Source organism: Mobula hypostoma, chromosome 4, assembly GCF_963921235.1.
Source record: "Mobula hypostoma chromosome 4, sMobHyp1.1, whole genome shotgun sequence".
Taxonomy (NCBI): domain Eukaryota; kingdom Metazoa; phylum Chordata; class Chondrichthyes; order Myliobatiformes; family Myliobatidae; genus Mobula; species Mobula hypostoma.
In genome coordinates, this window is record NC_086100.1 from 123,775,940 (window position 1) to 123,792,229 (window position 16,290).

The 16,290-nt window shown below is 40.1% G+C and overlaps 1 protein-coding gene across 1 annotated transcript in view; it reads right to left on the reverse strand.

The window, feature by feature from the left end:
- The window catches only part of prmt9 (protein arginine methyltransferase 9), a 77,998-nt gene that overhangs the window by 3,605 nt on the left and 58,103 nt on the right, over positions 1 to 16,290 (reverse strand). The window contains exons 6-9 of the mRNA XM_063046451.1: positions 14,101 to 14,207; positions 5,262 to 5,454; positions 3,890 to 4,073; positions 1,323 to 2,037 (exon numbers count right to left, since the gene is read on the reverse strand). Of these exons, the coding sequence (XP_062902521.1) occupies positions 1,323 to 2,037; positions 3,890 to 4,073; positions 5,262 to 5,454; positions 14,101 to 14,207 (1,199 nt within the window). The remainder of the gene's footprint in view (positions 1 to 1,322; positions 2,038 to 3,889; positions 4,074 to 5,261; positions 5,455 to 14,100; positions 14,208 to 16,290) is intronic.

Below are 16,290 nucleotides of genomic sequence, written 5' to 3' on the forward strand. Positions count from 1 at the left end.
AAATGAATTCCAATCGTTAAGCATGAGAAAACAAAAATAAGATGTTCTTTTTGTTCTGGTTCTCTATAACATGTCACATTCCTTAAGGAGCTGGCTGTCTATAGCTCTTAAATATAACCTCAATACCAAAAGGTTTAATATATGACTCGTCAATTCTAATAGTCAGGTGTCAAGTCACAGAATCTTAATTTGTTCTGTTATTTATTTGTTTAGTTTGAACATTTTGAGGTTTTCTTTTCAACATGACACTCGGTGGCCACTCTATTAGCTAGAAGAGTGGAACATGGTGTGGTCTTCTGTTGCTGTAGCCCATCCACTTCAAAGTTTGATGCGTAATGCACTCAGTGATGCTTTTGTGCACACCACTGTTCTAAACGTGAGGTCAAGTTGCAGTCACCTTCCTGTCAGCTTGAACCAGTCTGGACCTTCTACTCTGACCTCTCTCATTAACAAGGCATTTTCGCCTGTTAAAGAGCACTCGGTAAATGTACTCCTTACATACGTGCATTCACAGTCGCCCTCAGTAAGGGAGAGGGAAAAGAGCTGCCAGGAGTTCACACTGGACAAAAATAAGTAAAGAACCATTATTGTGTTTTTCTGGTAGAAATCTTGTTGTAAATATTGGCAGTTTTCCTTTCACTATTTTTGTGAAACTTTTGTCAAATTACGTTTGATTTTTTCACACACCTATAAATACCCATGCACTAAAGTGCTAAACGGCTCCAGCCACACCCACAAAATTGCTGCTCACTGGATTTTTTTTGTTTTTTGCAACACTGAGCTCTAGAGATTGTTGTGACTGAAAATCCCCAGAGATCAGCGCGTCACAAACCACCCCATCTGGCATCAACAACCATTCTACAGTCAAAGTCACTTAGATCACATGTCTTCCCCATTCAGATGTTTAGTCTGAACAACTCAACCATATCTGCAAACTTTTATGTATTGAGTTGCTGCTACATGATTGGCTGATTAGATTTTTGCATTAATAAGTAGGTGTACAGGTGTACCTCAAAGTGGCCACTGAGTGTATTTGCTCATTGCTGAGTAAATGTAGAAATATATAAAATCACATGCAAATTAAATCAGTAATCCCATTAAGGATCTATAATTGGCCACTGGCTCTACACTGCATGAAGATGTGGCCCAGGAGAATAAAACCCATTTCGTCATCAAAATATCCCCGACTGAGACAAACTTGGGTTGCCTCCCCATTTTACGTCACTTTTACCATCTATACCATTAATCAGTAGCTTATTGTTTCTGCAAGACAAGAAGTTTATATGCATTCTTTTAAAGAACAAGATGAAAATTAGACATACCTAGCAAGGACTGCTTTCTCTACCAGGCCTTGTCGTATAAGTCCACATGTCTCTATAGCATCGAGAATAATCACACTCCAGAGCTTGCCTGACTGAGGCCTTTGCAAAAGTGTCGAGTCATCGTCCAGATAATTATGCCAAAACTCTAACAGATCTTTGGAAATGTTGTTGGATTCTGCTAGAATACTCAATGTAGCTTGCTGCTGTGCTTTCTCTAAGGAACTAAAAACTTTAACGGGTGCCAACTTAGCAGCAATCAGTGGCAAAATTGAAAAACCCTCTGATACATCTAACAGGTACAAAGTGTCAAAGGTTGGGTCTGAAGAATTATGGAAGTTTGTGTTTTCACAATTCATGTCATCCACTCTCTGTGAGAAACAGGTTCCGCTGTCCACTGGTGTTAATGAAGATAACACACTGTTTAGAGCCGATTTGAAACAGTCATTATATTGAGTGTTATTGAGACGAGCTATTTCTGACGATTCAAGCATACAATGGAGGGTCATTCCAGAGTCACTCGTAGTCTGAAGATTGGCCAAAGCATTACACAGTTCAGCTTCACATGCAAGATGGCTACTTGGCTGATCACTCGAAGTGTTCATTTCGACTGTGTTCTTGTTTTCACGTCTCAATACAGCAATACTGTGAAAAACCAGGTATGAATTCTTGCAGGAAACATCAACTACAAGAGTATCACCATATTTCACTATCTGGCCTGCAACATAAGAGCAGATATAAATCCTAAGCCAGATTCTGCTGACCTGTTTCCCTCCCAGAACTTAAGTGTATGAATAGTCAAGGACAATTACTCATGTCACAAAAGAATGAATACATGAAGATGTGTGCATTCAGCTCATAACAATTGTAATTTCTGGTTCTGAAAATAAATCATCACAAAATTGAGATCCTTGTACATCAGGCACAGAAACCTGTGTCTTGCCAATTTACACTGCTCTTGAGCTAAATGCATGGCAGAAGTTCAGCCTAAATTCTGGCCCTATTAACTGCAAATTTGAAGACTTCACTCCTGGTGAGAAGTGATAGTTAGCATGAAATTGTTCTGTTACTAAGGCAAAGAGGGCATGCCAAATTTGAAGCTTGCAGCAGCAGCTTTAACTATGTGCTAAATAATAAATACTTGTGTTTGGAGACACATTACGCTGCTCACAAAAACCTGATGTGGCCAAATAGGATTCCTGCTAAACTGCCAATACTTCACAGATTGAAATTAGATAACTCAAAAATAATCTTAACACTTCAACTGAGAACCAGAGGAAGTGTTCTAAAGGCTTTCCAATTACTGTGGGACAGGAAGATGAGCCTCAAAGCACATACATGACAGAGTAGAAAGTTACACAAAAAGCACAGTTCCAACCATTTCCCATTGTTGTTGACAGGTCTATCGCAAAGTAATTGAAAGGAAAATGTATGAGGAAGTGTTTCATATTTTTAGTATCTTCAAATAAGGAAACAACTATCATTCTATTATGATAAATCTGCTTATTTGAGATATCATCTAATATTGATAAAAATGTATAAATTTTATATATGTTTACAAAATGTATAAAGTATTGATTTTAAAAAGTCTCATCTGCTTTCCTCAAAAATACTAATTATACTTCATTATTTTTATTTAGTTTCTTTAAAACAAAACAGCATTTTTAAATGAAGTATTGGGATGATGCTTCAGATTTCTTGACAAATTCTATCCTACTCTGTTCAACCCCAATAGAGTGAACTGTCTGTTTGGTCAAAGCTTAAAATGAATCTATGGCTTCTCTCTACTTCTCTCTCAATTCCGAATGTCCCCAAGATGCTCAGATTTCTTTCACTCAACCGTTAATGGTTGTGTCTGTATCTTATGGACTGGAATTTCTCTATTCCTCTCCACCTCACTGTCCTCTTTGAAACTTGTTTCTTCAAATAGAACTCTGGTCATCCAACATGGCTTGGTGGCAAATTTTATCAACAACTTTCCTGTGACTTTTTTACTATGTGAATGCACTCTATAGAATCAGATTGTTGTTGTCTTATCAAGGATAAATGGTTGATGCATTTTGGTTTCATTTCATTTGGAGAATACAACAATCTGTTCATATTATATAATATTATGTGTGTTTTGCTCTGATTTCCAGCATTGGCAAAATCTTTTCTGTTCATACTATGTTTATATTTGATTGAAAGAGTAAATTTTCACTGAACAAATTCTCAGCAAACTATAGAGTTTTAAATCATAGAGCAAAAGCCAGTTGATCTGACATGCTAGTGCTAGTTATTTGAAAGAGAGGCCTAATTCAGCCCTGCACTCAAGGTTTTCCCTTTATATTAACCCACTTTAGGTTGTTTTCCAAATTATTTTGAAAGTTCTTGAGAAATGGCATTTTTTTTAAAGTGTGGCAGAGCAAAAATTCTCATTTCCCGTTTCTATGACCATCGTTCATCAACAGACTGCCACACAAAACAGTTTCTTTCTACTTGCTCTAAAAATATCCTTCATAGTTCTGAAATCACTACTAGTGAATTAAAATATTTTCCCTTAACAAATTTCTCTATTATTTCATACTGACCGAGTGCACCCTGCACAGGATATACAGCCTGTTCCCAACAGGTTTCTTCATCAGGGCCAGTGGAAAGACTAGTTTCATCATCTAGCTGCAGAACAAACCAAGCAACGATAGCATCCAGCACACCCTCCTTAACTACTGGCAGATAAAGTCGACAAGGTTTCCTATTTGTAAGTTCTTCCAAGTCCTAATATAAAACATAAACATAATGACCGCCATTTGCTGCAGACTTCACATTATACTTAGCGCATGGTATTTTCAAAAGAACAAGATACCAAATTACCTCTCAAGGGATTTTTTTTTAAAGATATTATATAAAATGAATTTTTCTTTTAGTTTCTGAATTATAATACGATTCATATGCTGAATTACTGTGTAATTAAATAGTGCAAAAATATATCCTTTCAAAAATGCTTACATGCAAACAAATCTTAACAATGACAGAAATTTTCCCGACTTTACTCTTTCAAAGAAACAATAATCAGAGTAAATGGTATAAAGGTTGGATGTAGCTCTCCACCAGAAATAAAAAGATTCAGCAATACCGCCTGAATATCTATACTGATCTTTTACTCCACTGGTGCATTACAATTTAACTTTAAACTATTTGCTTCACTCTCTGGATACAGTAGCTCATTGGACTTGAGGCCTGAATACTGGAGATACGAGCTAAATCGCATTTCACTGGGATCCAATAGGTATCTCAAGTTGAATCCCAATTAAATAAAATTTAGAATAAAAGGTAATATCACAGGTAGGGATGAAGAAACAACTTGATTGTTGTAAAAACCCATCTAGTTCACTAATGTCCTTTACAGAAGGGAACATTCCCTTAGCTAATCTGTCCTTGACTCTCTGAAACAGCCCAACAATTAATGGTCAATGTTCACATTCTGTGAACCATTATTTTTACAAAACCCTTCTGATGTCAGTATAAATTCACATCCCTTCACCACTGTGTTCAAAGGGAGCACAAACTGTTACAATACATTAATGTTGAGGCTCTGACCTCAAATGCTTTTATGTGCATCAGTGACTTATATCCCATCAATGGGGTTTACCCAATAGTGTTTACCCTATACTCATGAAACATCAGTGAGTTTACTCTGCAGCCGACCAAATAAATAATCAGATGACCTTGAGGGCTAACATAGAGTGAAACATAACAAAAACTGAGAGCACAACTGCACATGTATTCCCCTACAGTTAATTCTTTACATCTTTGCCTGAAAGTAAAAGTGTTGCACTGTTTTTTGAACAGTACTATGAATATTATGCCTCACTGGTACTAGCAAAATACAGTCACAGGGCAACTTCAAGCCCAGAATACACTTTCTCGATAATGTCCTTGGAATTGATGCAGCAGTTCTCATACCTGTGGACTGTTGAAGTCAATTGTCATGGCCTGGAAGTGATCAGTCAGAGGGGTGTATCCACCTGGTACTCGCCTCATTCGTTCAGTGGTGTAAGGTTCAGCAGCATCACCATTACAAAGCTCACTGCTGACTGGGCTGTACCACATTATTGTATCATTCATCCACAACCCACCAATCTCATTGAAGCAAACTCTGACAAATAGGAAAAGAATAAACTTGATTCAAGATTATCAAAAGCTTTCCGTAATGAAACTAGGTCTCATAATTTAACATAAAGTTTAAAACTTCTTTTAGTCCTTTCATTGACACACTGAAACATCACAATTCCTTTTGCTTCAAATCAGATTATTAATTTGTTGAAGAAAAACTGCTACAAAATTGTATTTGGTTGCATTATCTGTCAACAGGATTGGGTCGTGGTTTTCCTCCTTGCACCATTTGCTGTCATTCCACCCTCTCTGATATCTTAGGCATGATGTTTTGTAGGACAATATCACTTAGCTGAAGAAATTGGATTGGCTTATAAGCCATAAAATCAAGTCATGAATGCTTTTATCTTAGCTGAGGCATTCTTTCAAGCAGGTGCTGACTATCTCTTGTCACGTGACTGGCAACAACGAATATAGAATTGAGTCAGGTTTTGTAAACAAATAGACATTTATTAAACTCAGCTCAAAATCAGTAAAAAGATAAACAAACGAAAACCTTAACCGGAAGTAAACTGCTATGCGGCCATTTAACAAACCGCTAAACTCAGTACTAGTTCTTAAAGCGATAAGTGCAAACACAGTATTAAAGTGGTAAATTCAAACACAGTTCTTCAAATGGTAAATTTGAAAATCCAAGAGATTTATACAGTCAATTAGGAGAGACTTTCCTGAAGTAAAGAATTCCTCGAAGACACGATGTTACTATCGATCCCAGCCAGAACCTGCCTTGTCCGCAGGATTCACGATGACGGAAATAAAACGTTTAAAGGCACTGACCTTTTTCCTCCGTAGACTAGATTAGAAACTGCACAACCTATTCTGCTTTTTTTTTTAGCAGAGGTTATCTCATGCAGATCACTCGTTCTTGAACAAATTCAATAATGGTCGATCCTCTCCAAAAAACCGTCGAACGACTCCTTCAGGTTCCTGTCCTCACTCTCCAATATTACTGAAAAGGTACTTCAACAAATCTGACAACTATTGGTGAAACTGCCAGCCCAACACCTCTGTACCTTACAACAGACAGTAAAACTCCGTTTAAAAATTAAACTGCTTCATAAGACTAATACACAGCGTAGCAGAATAACTGATTGATGATCTAACTGAAAACTAACTGCGTCACCAGGGGTCTACAGTTATATACCTGGTGAGAACAGGTCATCACGTGACCTCACATCGACGGGAAAATTACATCATGTGACCTCTGCAAGACCATTACATCATCCTCATAAGACAATCACAAGATATTCATGAGGAATGTAACACTCCTTATCCTTGATAAGCATCTTCCTCTTCAGCTCTGTGGTTTGTGACCTTGAGTACATAATCATAGAAACCCTTTACAGTACTGAAGAATCCATGTATATCATATTTATCAGCATGTTACTGAGCTTCCTATTTTCCTTTCCACCTACTCAGAACCCACAAAATTGGAGTGGGAGCAAATTCCGCTTGATCACAAAGGAGCACCTAAGATGAAGGAGATAATTTCGATGTTTCCAAGAATTTTGAAGATTTTTGCAAGTGTTAACATTGGTATATTTTCCAATCTTACTATGGGTGGCCCTGGTCTGAGAAACATACAGGAATTCAAAGATCTGCTACCTGCTTAAACCATGAGTTTTGTGCCAGGTCTGAGATCCGGATTGCCAAATACCCTCATCCTCAATCAATCAAGGACTGATATACTGAAGCAAACGGCTTAATAATTTCTCCTGCTGAAAAGTGGTTCTCGAGAACTGATCCATGCTTTCCAGGTTCACATCATTGCGGCCATCAGTCTTTGGCTGGTAATTGAAATTAGTTTGGAGCTCAGCTTCTGAAATTGTGGAAGTGCAAATGACACCTGAAGTTTGGGTGATCTCGGCATGGAAGCGTAGTTGCCATGGGTCCCATTAGTTCCAAGGATTAACTTGCTGTGATTCAGTGATGACTAACGAATTCTTAAACTTCAAAAGTGAAAGAACATATTTTGAGTGACAAAATCTGTAATTCTTTTGGATCATTGTGTCAAAATTAAAATTGCTTGTCCTGACAGATTAGTATTTTGGGTATTTCTCTAAAGCTAATATACTTGAGACAGAGGAAAGGTTTTGCCAGCATCCTTTTTAAAATTATGCAAGTTATGCAAGGGTTTATACAGGGCAGTGTTTGTTAAGTGTGTCCAGGATGGATTCCTGTCACAGTATGTTGACAGGCCAACTGGGGGAATGCCATACTAGATCTAGTATTAGGTCAGGTCACAGATGTCTCAGTGGGTGAGCATCTGGGGGACAGTGACTACTGCTTCCTGGCCTTTAACATTATCATGGAAAAGGTTAGAATCAGAGAGGACAAGAAAATTTTTAATTGGGGAAGGGCAAATTATGAGGCTATAAGGCTAGAACATGCGGGTGTGAATTGGGATGATGTTTTTGCAGGGAAATGTATTATAGACATGTGGTCGATGTTTAGGGATCTCTTGCAGGATGTTAGGGATAAATTTGTCCCAGTGAGGAAGATAAAGAATGGTAGGGTGAAGGAACCATGGGTGACAAGTGATATCAAATCATTAGAAAGAGGTGACATAGGATCGGAAGGTGTAGAATCTTTATGGGTTGAGCTAAGAAATCGCAGGGGTAAAAGGACCCCGATGGCAGTTACATACAGGCCTCCAAACAGCTGCAGTGATATGGACTACAAATTACAACAGGAAATAGAAAAGGCTTGTCAAAAGGGCAGTATTATGATCATTGTGGGGGATTTCAACATGCGAATGGATTGGGAGAGTCAGGTCGGCACTGGATCTCAAGAGAGAGAATTTGTAGAATGTCTGCGAGATGGCTTTTTAGAAAAGCTTGTTGTTGAGCCCACTAGGGGATTGGCTGTACTGGATTGGGTATTGTGTAATGAACCAGAGATGATTAGAGAGGTTGAGGTGAAGGAACCCTTAGGGGCCAGTCATCATAACATGATTGAGTTCACTGTGAAATCTGAAAAAGAGAAGCCGAAATCTGATGTGTCGGTATTTCAGTGGAGTAAAGGAAATTATAGTGGCATGAGAGAGGAACTGGCCAAAGTTGACTGGAAAGGGACACTGGCGGGAAGGACGGCAGAGCAGCAGTGGCTGGAGTTTATATGAGAAGCGAGAAAGGTGCAAGACAAGTATATTCCAAAAAAGAGGAAATTTTCAAATGGAAAAAGGATGCAACCGTGGCTGACAAGTCAAAGCCAAAGTTAAAGCAAAGGAGAGGGCATACAAGGAAGTGAAAATTAGTGGGAAGATAGGATTGGGAAGTTTTTAAAAGCTTACAAAAGGAAACTAAGAAGGTCATTAAGAGGGAAAAGATGAACTACGAAAGGAAGCTAGCAAATAATATCAAAGAGGATACTAAAAGCTTTTTCAAGTATATAAAGAGTAGAAGACAGGTAAGAATAGATATAGGACCGATAGAAAATGATGCTGGAGAAATTGTAATGGGAGATAAGGAGATGGCAGAGGAACTGAACGAGTATTTTGCATCAGTCTTCACTGAGGAAGACATCAGCAGTATACTGGACTCTCAACGGTGGCAGGGAAGAGAAGTGTGTGCAGTCACAATTACGACAGAGAAAGTACTCAAGAGGCTGAATAATCTAAAGGTAGATAAATCTCCCAGACCAGATGGAATGCACCCCCGTGTTCTGAAGGAAGTAGCTGTGGAGATTGAGGAGGCATTAGCGATGATCTTTCAAAAGTCGATAGCTTCTGGCATGGTGCCAGAGGACTGGAAGATTGCAAATGTCACTCCGCTATTTAAGAAGGGGGCAAGGAAGCAAAAAGGAAATTATAGACCTGTTAGTTTGACATCGGTGGTTGGGAAGTTGTTGGAGTCAATTGTCAAAGGATGAGGTTACAGAGTACCTGGAGGCGTATGACAGGATAGGCAGAACTCAGTATGGTTTCCTTAAAGGAAAATCCTGCCTGACAAACCTATTACAATTTTTTGAGGAAATTACAAGTAGGCCAGACAAGGGAGATACAGTGGATGTTGTATATTTGGATTTTCAGAGGCCTTTGACAAGGTGCCACACATGAGGCTACTTAACAAGATAAGAGCCCATGGAATTACAGGAAAGTTACATACGGGGATAGGGCGTTGGCTGATTGGCAGAAAACAGAGAGTGGGAATAAAGGGATCCTATTCTGGTTGGCTACCGGTTACCAGTGGTGTTCCACAGGGGTCCGTGTTGGGGCCGCTTCTTTTTACATTGTACATCAACGATTTGGATTATGGAATAGATGGCTTTGTGACTAAGTTTGCTGTTGATACGAAGATAGGTGGAGGGGCCGGTAGTGCTGAGGAAACAGAGAGTCTGCAGAGAGACTTGGATAGATTGGAAGAATGGGCAAAGAAGTGGCAAATGAAATACAATGTTGGAAAGTATACGGTTATGCACTTTGACAGAAGAAATAAACGGGCAGACTATTATTTAAATGGGGAGAGCATTCAAAGTTCTCAGATGCAACGGGACTTGGGAGCCCTCGTGCAGGATACACTTAAGGTTAACCTCCAGGTTGAATCGGTGGTGAAGAAGGCAAATGCAATGTTGGCATTCATTTCTAGAGGAACAGAGTATAGGAGCAGGGATGTGATGTTGAGGCTCTATAAGGTGCTGGTGAGACCTCACTTGGAGTACTGTGGGCTGTTTTGGTCTCCTTATTTAAGAAAGGATGTGCTGACGTTGGAGAGGGTACAGAGAAGATTCACTAGAATGATTCCGGGATGAGAGGGTTAGCATATGAGGAATGTTTGTCTGCTCTTGGACTGTATTCCTTGGAGTTCAGAAGAATGAGGGGGAACCTCATAGAAACATTTCGAATGTTGAAAGGCATGGACAGAGTGGATGTGGCAAAGTTGTTTCCCATGATGGGGGAATCTAGTACAAGAGGGCATGACTTAAGGATTGAAGGGCGCCCATTCAGAACAGAGAAGAAATTTTTTTAGCCAGAGGGTGGTGAATCTATGGAATTTGTTGCCACGGGAGGCAGTGGACGTCAAGTCATTGGGTGTATTTAAGACAGAGATTGATAGGTATCTGAGTAGCCAGGGCATCAAAGGTAATGGTGAGAAGGTGGGGGAGTGGGACTAAATGGGAGAATGGATCAGCTCATGATAAAACGGCGGAGCAGACTCGATGGGCCGAATGGCCGACTTCTGCTCCTTTGTCTTGTCTTATGGTCTAAGTGAGGTGGAAAATCTCGTCAGGTGGAAGAAGGCAGCATACATGAGGTTTAGGAAGCAAGGATCAGATGGGTCTACTGAGGACCATAGCATAGCAAGAAAGGAGCTTAAGAAGGGGTGAGGAGAGCAAGAAGAGGGCATGAGAAGGCCTTGGCGAGCAGGGTGAAGGAAAACCCCAAGGCATTCTTCAATTATGTGCAGAACAAAAGGATGACAGGAGTGAAGGTAGGACCGATTAGAGATAAGGGTGGGAAGATGTGCCTGGAGGCTGTGGAAGTGAGTGAGGTCCTCAATAAATACTTCTCTTCGGTATTCACCAATGAGAGGGAACTTAATGATGGTGAGGACAATATGAGTGAGGTTGATGTTCTGCAGCATGTTGATATTAAGGGAGAAGAGGTGTTGGAGTTGTTAAAATACATTAGGACAGATAAGTCCCCAGGGCCTGACGGAATATTCCCCAGGCTGCTCCACGAGGCAAGGGAAGAGATTGCTGAGCCTCTGGCTAGGAACTTTATGTCCTCGTTGTCCACGGGAATGGTACCGGAGGACTGGAGGGAGGCGAATGTTGTCCCCTTGTTAAAAAAGGTAGTTGGGATAGTCTGGGTAATTATAGACCAGTGAGCGTTACGTCTGTGGTGGGAAAGCTGTTGGAAAAGATTCTTAGAGATAGGATCTATGGGCATTTAGAGAATCATGGTCTGATCAGGGACAGTCAGCATGGCTTTGTGAAAGGCAGATCGTGTCTAACAAGCCTGATAGAGCTCTTTGAGGAGGTGACCAGGCATATAGATGAGGGTAGTCCAGTGGATGTGATCTATATGGATTTTAGTAAGGCATTTGACAAGGTTCCACAAGGTAGGCTTATTCAGAAAGTCATAAGGCATGAGATCCAGGGAAGTTTGGCCAGGTGGATTCAGAATTGGCTTGCCTGCATAAGGCAGAGTGTCGTGGTGGAGGGAGTACATTCGGATTGGAGGGTTGTAACTAGTGGTTTTCCACAAGGATCAGTTCTGGGACCTCTACTTTTCGTGATTTTTATTAACGACCTGGATGTGGGGGGTAGAAGGGTGGGTTGGCAAGTTTGCAGACGACACAAAGCTTGGTGGTGTTGTAGATAGTGTAGAGGATTGTCGAAGATTGCAGAGAGACAATAGGATGCAGAAGTGGGCTGAGAAGTGGCAGATGGATTTCAACCCGGAGAAGTGTGAGGTGGTACACTTTGGAAGGACAAACTCCAAGGCAGAGTACAAAGTAAATGGCAGGATACTTGGTAGTGTGGAGGAGCAGAGGGATCTGGGGGTACATGTCCACAAATCCCTGAAAGTTGCCTCACAGGTGGATAGAGTAGTTAAGAAAGCTTATGGGGTGTTAGCTTTCATAAGTCAAGAGATAGAGTTTAAGAGTTGCGAGGTAATAATGCAGCTCTATAAAACTCTGGTTAGGCCACACTTGGAGTACTGTGTCCGGTTCTGGTCACCTCACTATAGGAAGGATGTGGAAGCATTGGAAAGGGTACAAGGGAGATTTACCAGGATGCTGCCTGGTTTAGAGAGTATGGATTATGATCAGAGATTAAGGGAGCTAGAGCTTTACTCTTTGGAGAGAAGGAGGATGAGAGGAGACATGATAGTTTACAAGATATTAAGAGGAATAGATAGAGTGGACAACCAGCGCCTCTTCCCCAGGGCACCACTGCTCAATACAAGAGGACATGGCTTTAAGGTAAGGGGTGGGAAGTTCAAGGGGGATATTAGAGGAAGGTTTTTTTACTCAGAGAGTGGTTGGTGCGTGGAATGCACTGCCTGAGTCAGTGGTGGAGGCAGATACACTAGTGAAATTTAAGAGACTACTAGACAGGTATATGGAGGAATTTAAGGTGGGGGGTTATGTGGGAAGCAGGGTTTGAGGTTCAGCACAACACTGTGGGCCAAAGGGCCTGTACTATGCTGTACTATTCTATGTTCTATGTTATTTAACAAAAATATGCCCTTTAATTAAATCAAACAAGCTAAAATTCAACATGAATCTTTTTAATGCGACTCAACATCATGCATGCAGCAGATAATAATTAGCATCGTTTTGCAAACTCTGAACAGCAGCCTCAATATGATGAACTGCTTCCCACCAACAGCATGATTTTGAAAGTAACCGACTATCTTTTAATTTTCTGGCAGTTAATGTTCATTTAAAAAAAGCGATCTTAACAAATCAATAATATAATCAATGGTGGTAAACAATTAGCCATTTAAGAGCACATAAAATTGCATTTTTCAACAAACATTCTGAAGAGCTCATTTAATGAAATCCATATAATTGGGACAAGAAAGGATCAAAAGTTTGATTAAGTAGTTTAGTCTCTGCACAGTCTGCATAACAACATTCAACTCTTGGGGGGAAAAGTTTTTTTTTTATTTATCTCATCTTGAATACAATGCTTGCAGATTAGCTGTTCATATCATAGCTGTAAAGACAAATTTGGATGAATTGTTTCACAAGATCATTTCAACCCAAAGCCAAATTCTTGGGAAGAAGTGTAATTCAGCCTGGAGTTAAGACACTGGTGAGGCCTTACTTGGAGTATTGTGAGCAGTTTTGGACCCTTATCTAAGAAAGTATGTGCTGACATTGGAGAAGGTCCAAAGGAGGTTCACGAAAATTATTCTCGGGTTGAAAGGCTTATCATATGAGGAGGGTTTGACGGCTCTGGGCCTGTACTCATTGGATTTCAGAAAGATGAGGAGGGGATCTTATTGAAACTTACTGAATGTTAAAAGGCCTCGACAGAGTTGATGTGGAGAGGATATTTCCTATGGTAGGGGAGTCTAAGACCAGAGGACACAGAATCATACTTTTAGAATGGAAAGGAGGAATTTCTTTCGCCAGATTGTGGTGAATCAATGGAATTTGTTGCCACAGGTGACTGTGAAGACCAAGTCATTAGGTGTATTTAAGGCAGAGGTAGATAGATTCCTGATTAGTCAGGGCATGAAGGAATATGGTGTGAAGGTAGGAGATTAGGGCTGAGCAGGAAATGGATCAGCCATGATGAAATGGCAGAGCAGACTTGATGGGCCAAATGGCCTACTTCTGCTCTTGTATCTATTACGCTCTTAATCTTGTTAATTTACAAGTACAAAACTCAACCCTCTTCTCAAACTTCAAACTTGCATTTGTGCTCAACACTCCCCTTATACAGCTGATGTTGAAAATGTAAACAGCATATTGTTTTGACAGAAAATGCCACTTAAGGATGGTGTTGAGGCATTTTACGTTAACAAATCATTTTCATTTGAAGAAAATAAACCAAAAGTAGAGGAGAAATACAAGTTGTTTGAAGTAATAGTTGAGCATTGTCAGCCTACGTTGTCATTTTGGTCTTGCTTCTAACATAGGCACATTTTCAAATAATCCCCTTAGCTCACCTGTGATGTCTGCGGATTTCATGACACTCCACTGCCATGCCAAATACAACAGCGTGCAATGGGATAACGCGACCAAATCCTTCTGTGGGACCTTCCTGCCCTGCTGGCTGAAAAACAAGTAAAAGCAAAAAGGGGAAAATTAAAATGGAAAGATTAGTGCCTACAACTGTACTTCTGTCAAACTATTATTATTTAGCAGTTAAATAAAAAAGGAAACCAGCATTGATATAACCTCTTCCACATTCTGTTCAGTACTGCCCAAAACATTTTACAACTAAAAAGTACCTTTGAAGTATGATAAGAATCCCTGAGATTGAATGAATTAGATGAGGGGTTCCCAACCTTTGTAATGCCATGGACCAATACCATTAAGCAAGGTTGGGAACCCCCTGAATTAGACAAATGAAAATAATTTAAAGCCCAATCCATGTGATGCAAAGTCTATCTTCTTTGATGGGAATATTCTATAGCATCCTTCCCCAGTAGTAACAGGGACACTGAGGAGTAGATAAGTCGGCAGATTTTGGAAAGGTGCACAAGTAACAGGGTTGGTGTCATGAGTGACTTCAACTTTCCTAACATTGATTGACACCTTAGTGAAAAAACTTTAGATGGGGTGGAATCTGCTACATATGTCCCGGAATTATTCATGACATGGTATGTGGACAGGCCAACTAGAAGAGAGGTCATACTGGATCACGGAACAATGAACCTGGTCAGGTGACAGTTCTCTTAATAGGCATGCATTTCAGAAATAGTGACCACAACTCTCTGACTATTAGCATAGCCATAGACAAGGATAGGAGCAGATGACCTTTCTTTTTTATTATCGTTTTAAGTATAGAACAGAAACAGACTCTTTGGCCCATCTAGTCCATACCAAAACCAGCTAATCTGCCCATTCCCATCAACCTGCACCGGCACCATAGCCCTCCATTTCCGAACTATCCATGTACCTATCCAAACTTCTCATAAATGTTGAAATTCAGCTCGCATGCACCACTTGCGCTGACAGCTCATTCCACACTCACACAATCCTCTGAGTAAAGATGATTCCTATCATGTTCCCCTTAAAACAACTCACTTTTCTCCCTTAACCCTTGACCTCTGATTGTAGTCCTACCCAACCTCAGTGGAAAAAGCCTGCTTGCATTTACCCTATCTATACCCCTCATAATTTTGTACACCTCTATTAAATCTCCCCTCAATCTTCTATATTCCAAGGAATAAAGTCCTAATCTAGTCAATCTTTCTTTACAACTCAGGTCCTCCAGACCCAGCAACATCCTTTTAAATTTTCTCTGCATTCTTTCAACCTTGTTTACATCTTTCTTGTAGGTAGGTGAGCAAAACTGCACACAGGACTCCAAATTAGGCCTCATTAACATATTATACAACTACAACATAACATCCCATCTCCTGTACTCAATACATTTATTTATGGCCAATGTGCAAATGGGCAAAAAATTTTTTTTACAACCCTATCTACCTGTGACACCACTTTCAATGAATTATGTATCTGTATTAGCAGATCCCTTTGTTCTACCACATTCCTTAGTTCTCTACTGTTCACTGTGTAAGACCTACCCTGGTTGGTCCTACCAAAGTGCAAAACTCACACTGTCTACATTAAATTCCATCTGCCATTTTCAACTAATTTTTCCCGCTGATGCAGATCCCTCTGCAAGCCATGATAGCCTTCCTCATTGTCCACTACACCCCCAATCTTGATGTCATCCACAAATTTGATAATGCAGTTAAATGGATCAACATACAGATCATTGATATAGATGTCAAACAACAAAGGACCCAGCAACAATCCACTAGTCACAGGCCTCCAGTCAGCATTAACAAACTTTCCCACTAGGAGATTAGTCCCCCTCGTTTCAAGGAAATGGTACAGGATGGGAAGGTATGATATGGGAAAGCATTTAAAACAAGCAGTGTTAGAGCTTCCAAAAAAAAAGGATAGATGTCCCCAGTACCAGAGGGGCTGTACTCCAGATTATGATAGGAAGGGAGGGAAGAGATTGTTGGAGTGTTGACAATGACCTTTGTGTCCTCCCTGCCCACAATAGTAGTACCAGAAGACTGGAGGATGGCAAATGTTGTTGTTCAACAAAGGTAATAAGGATAATCCTGAGAAATATAGACCAATGATTCTTACATCAGTGGTAGGAAGATTAATAG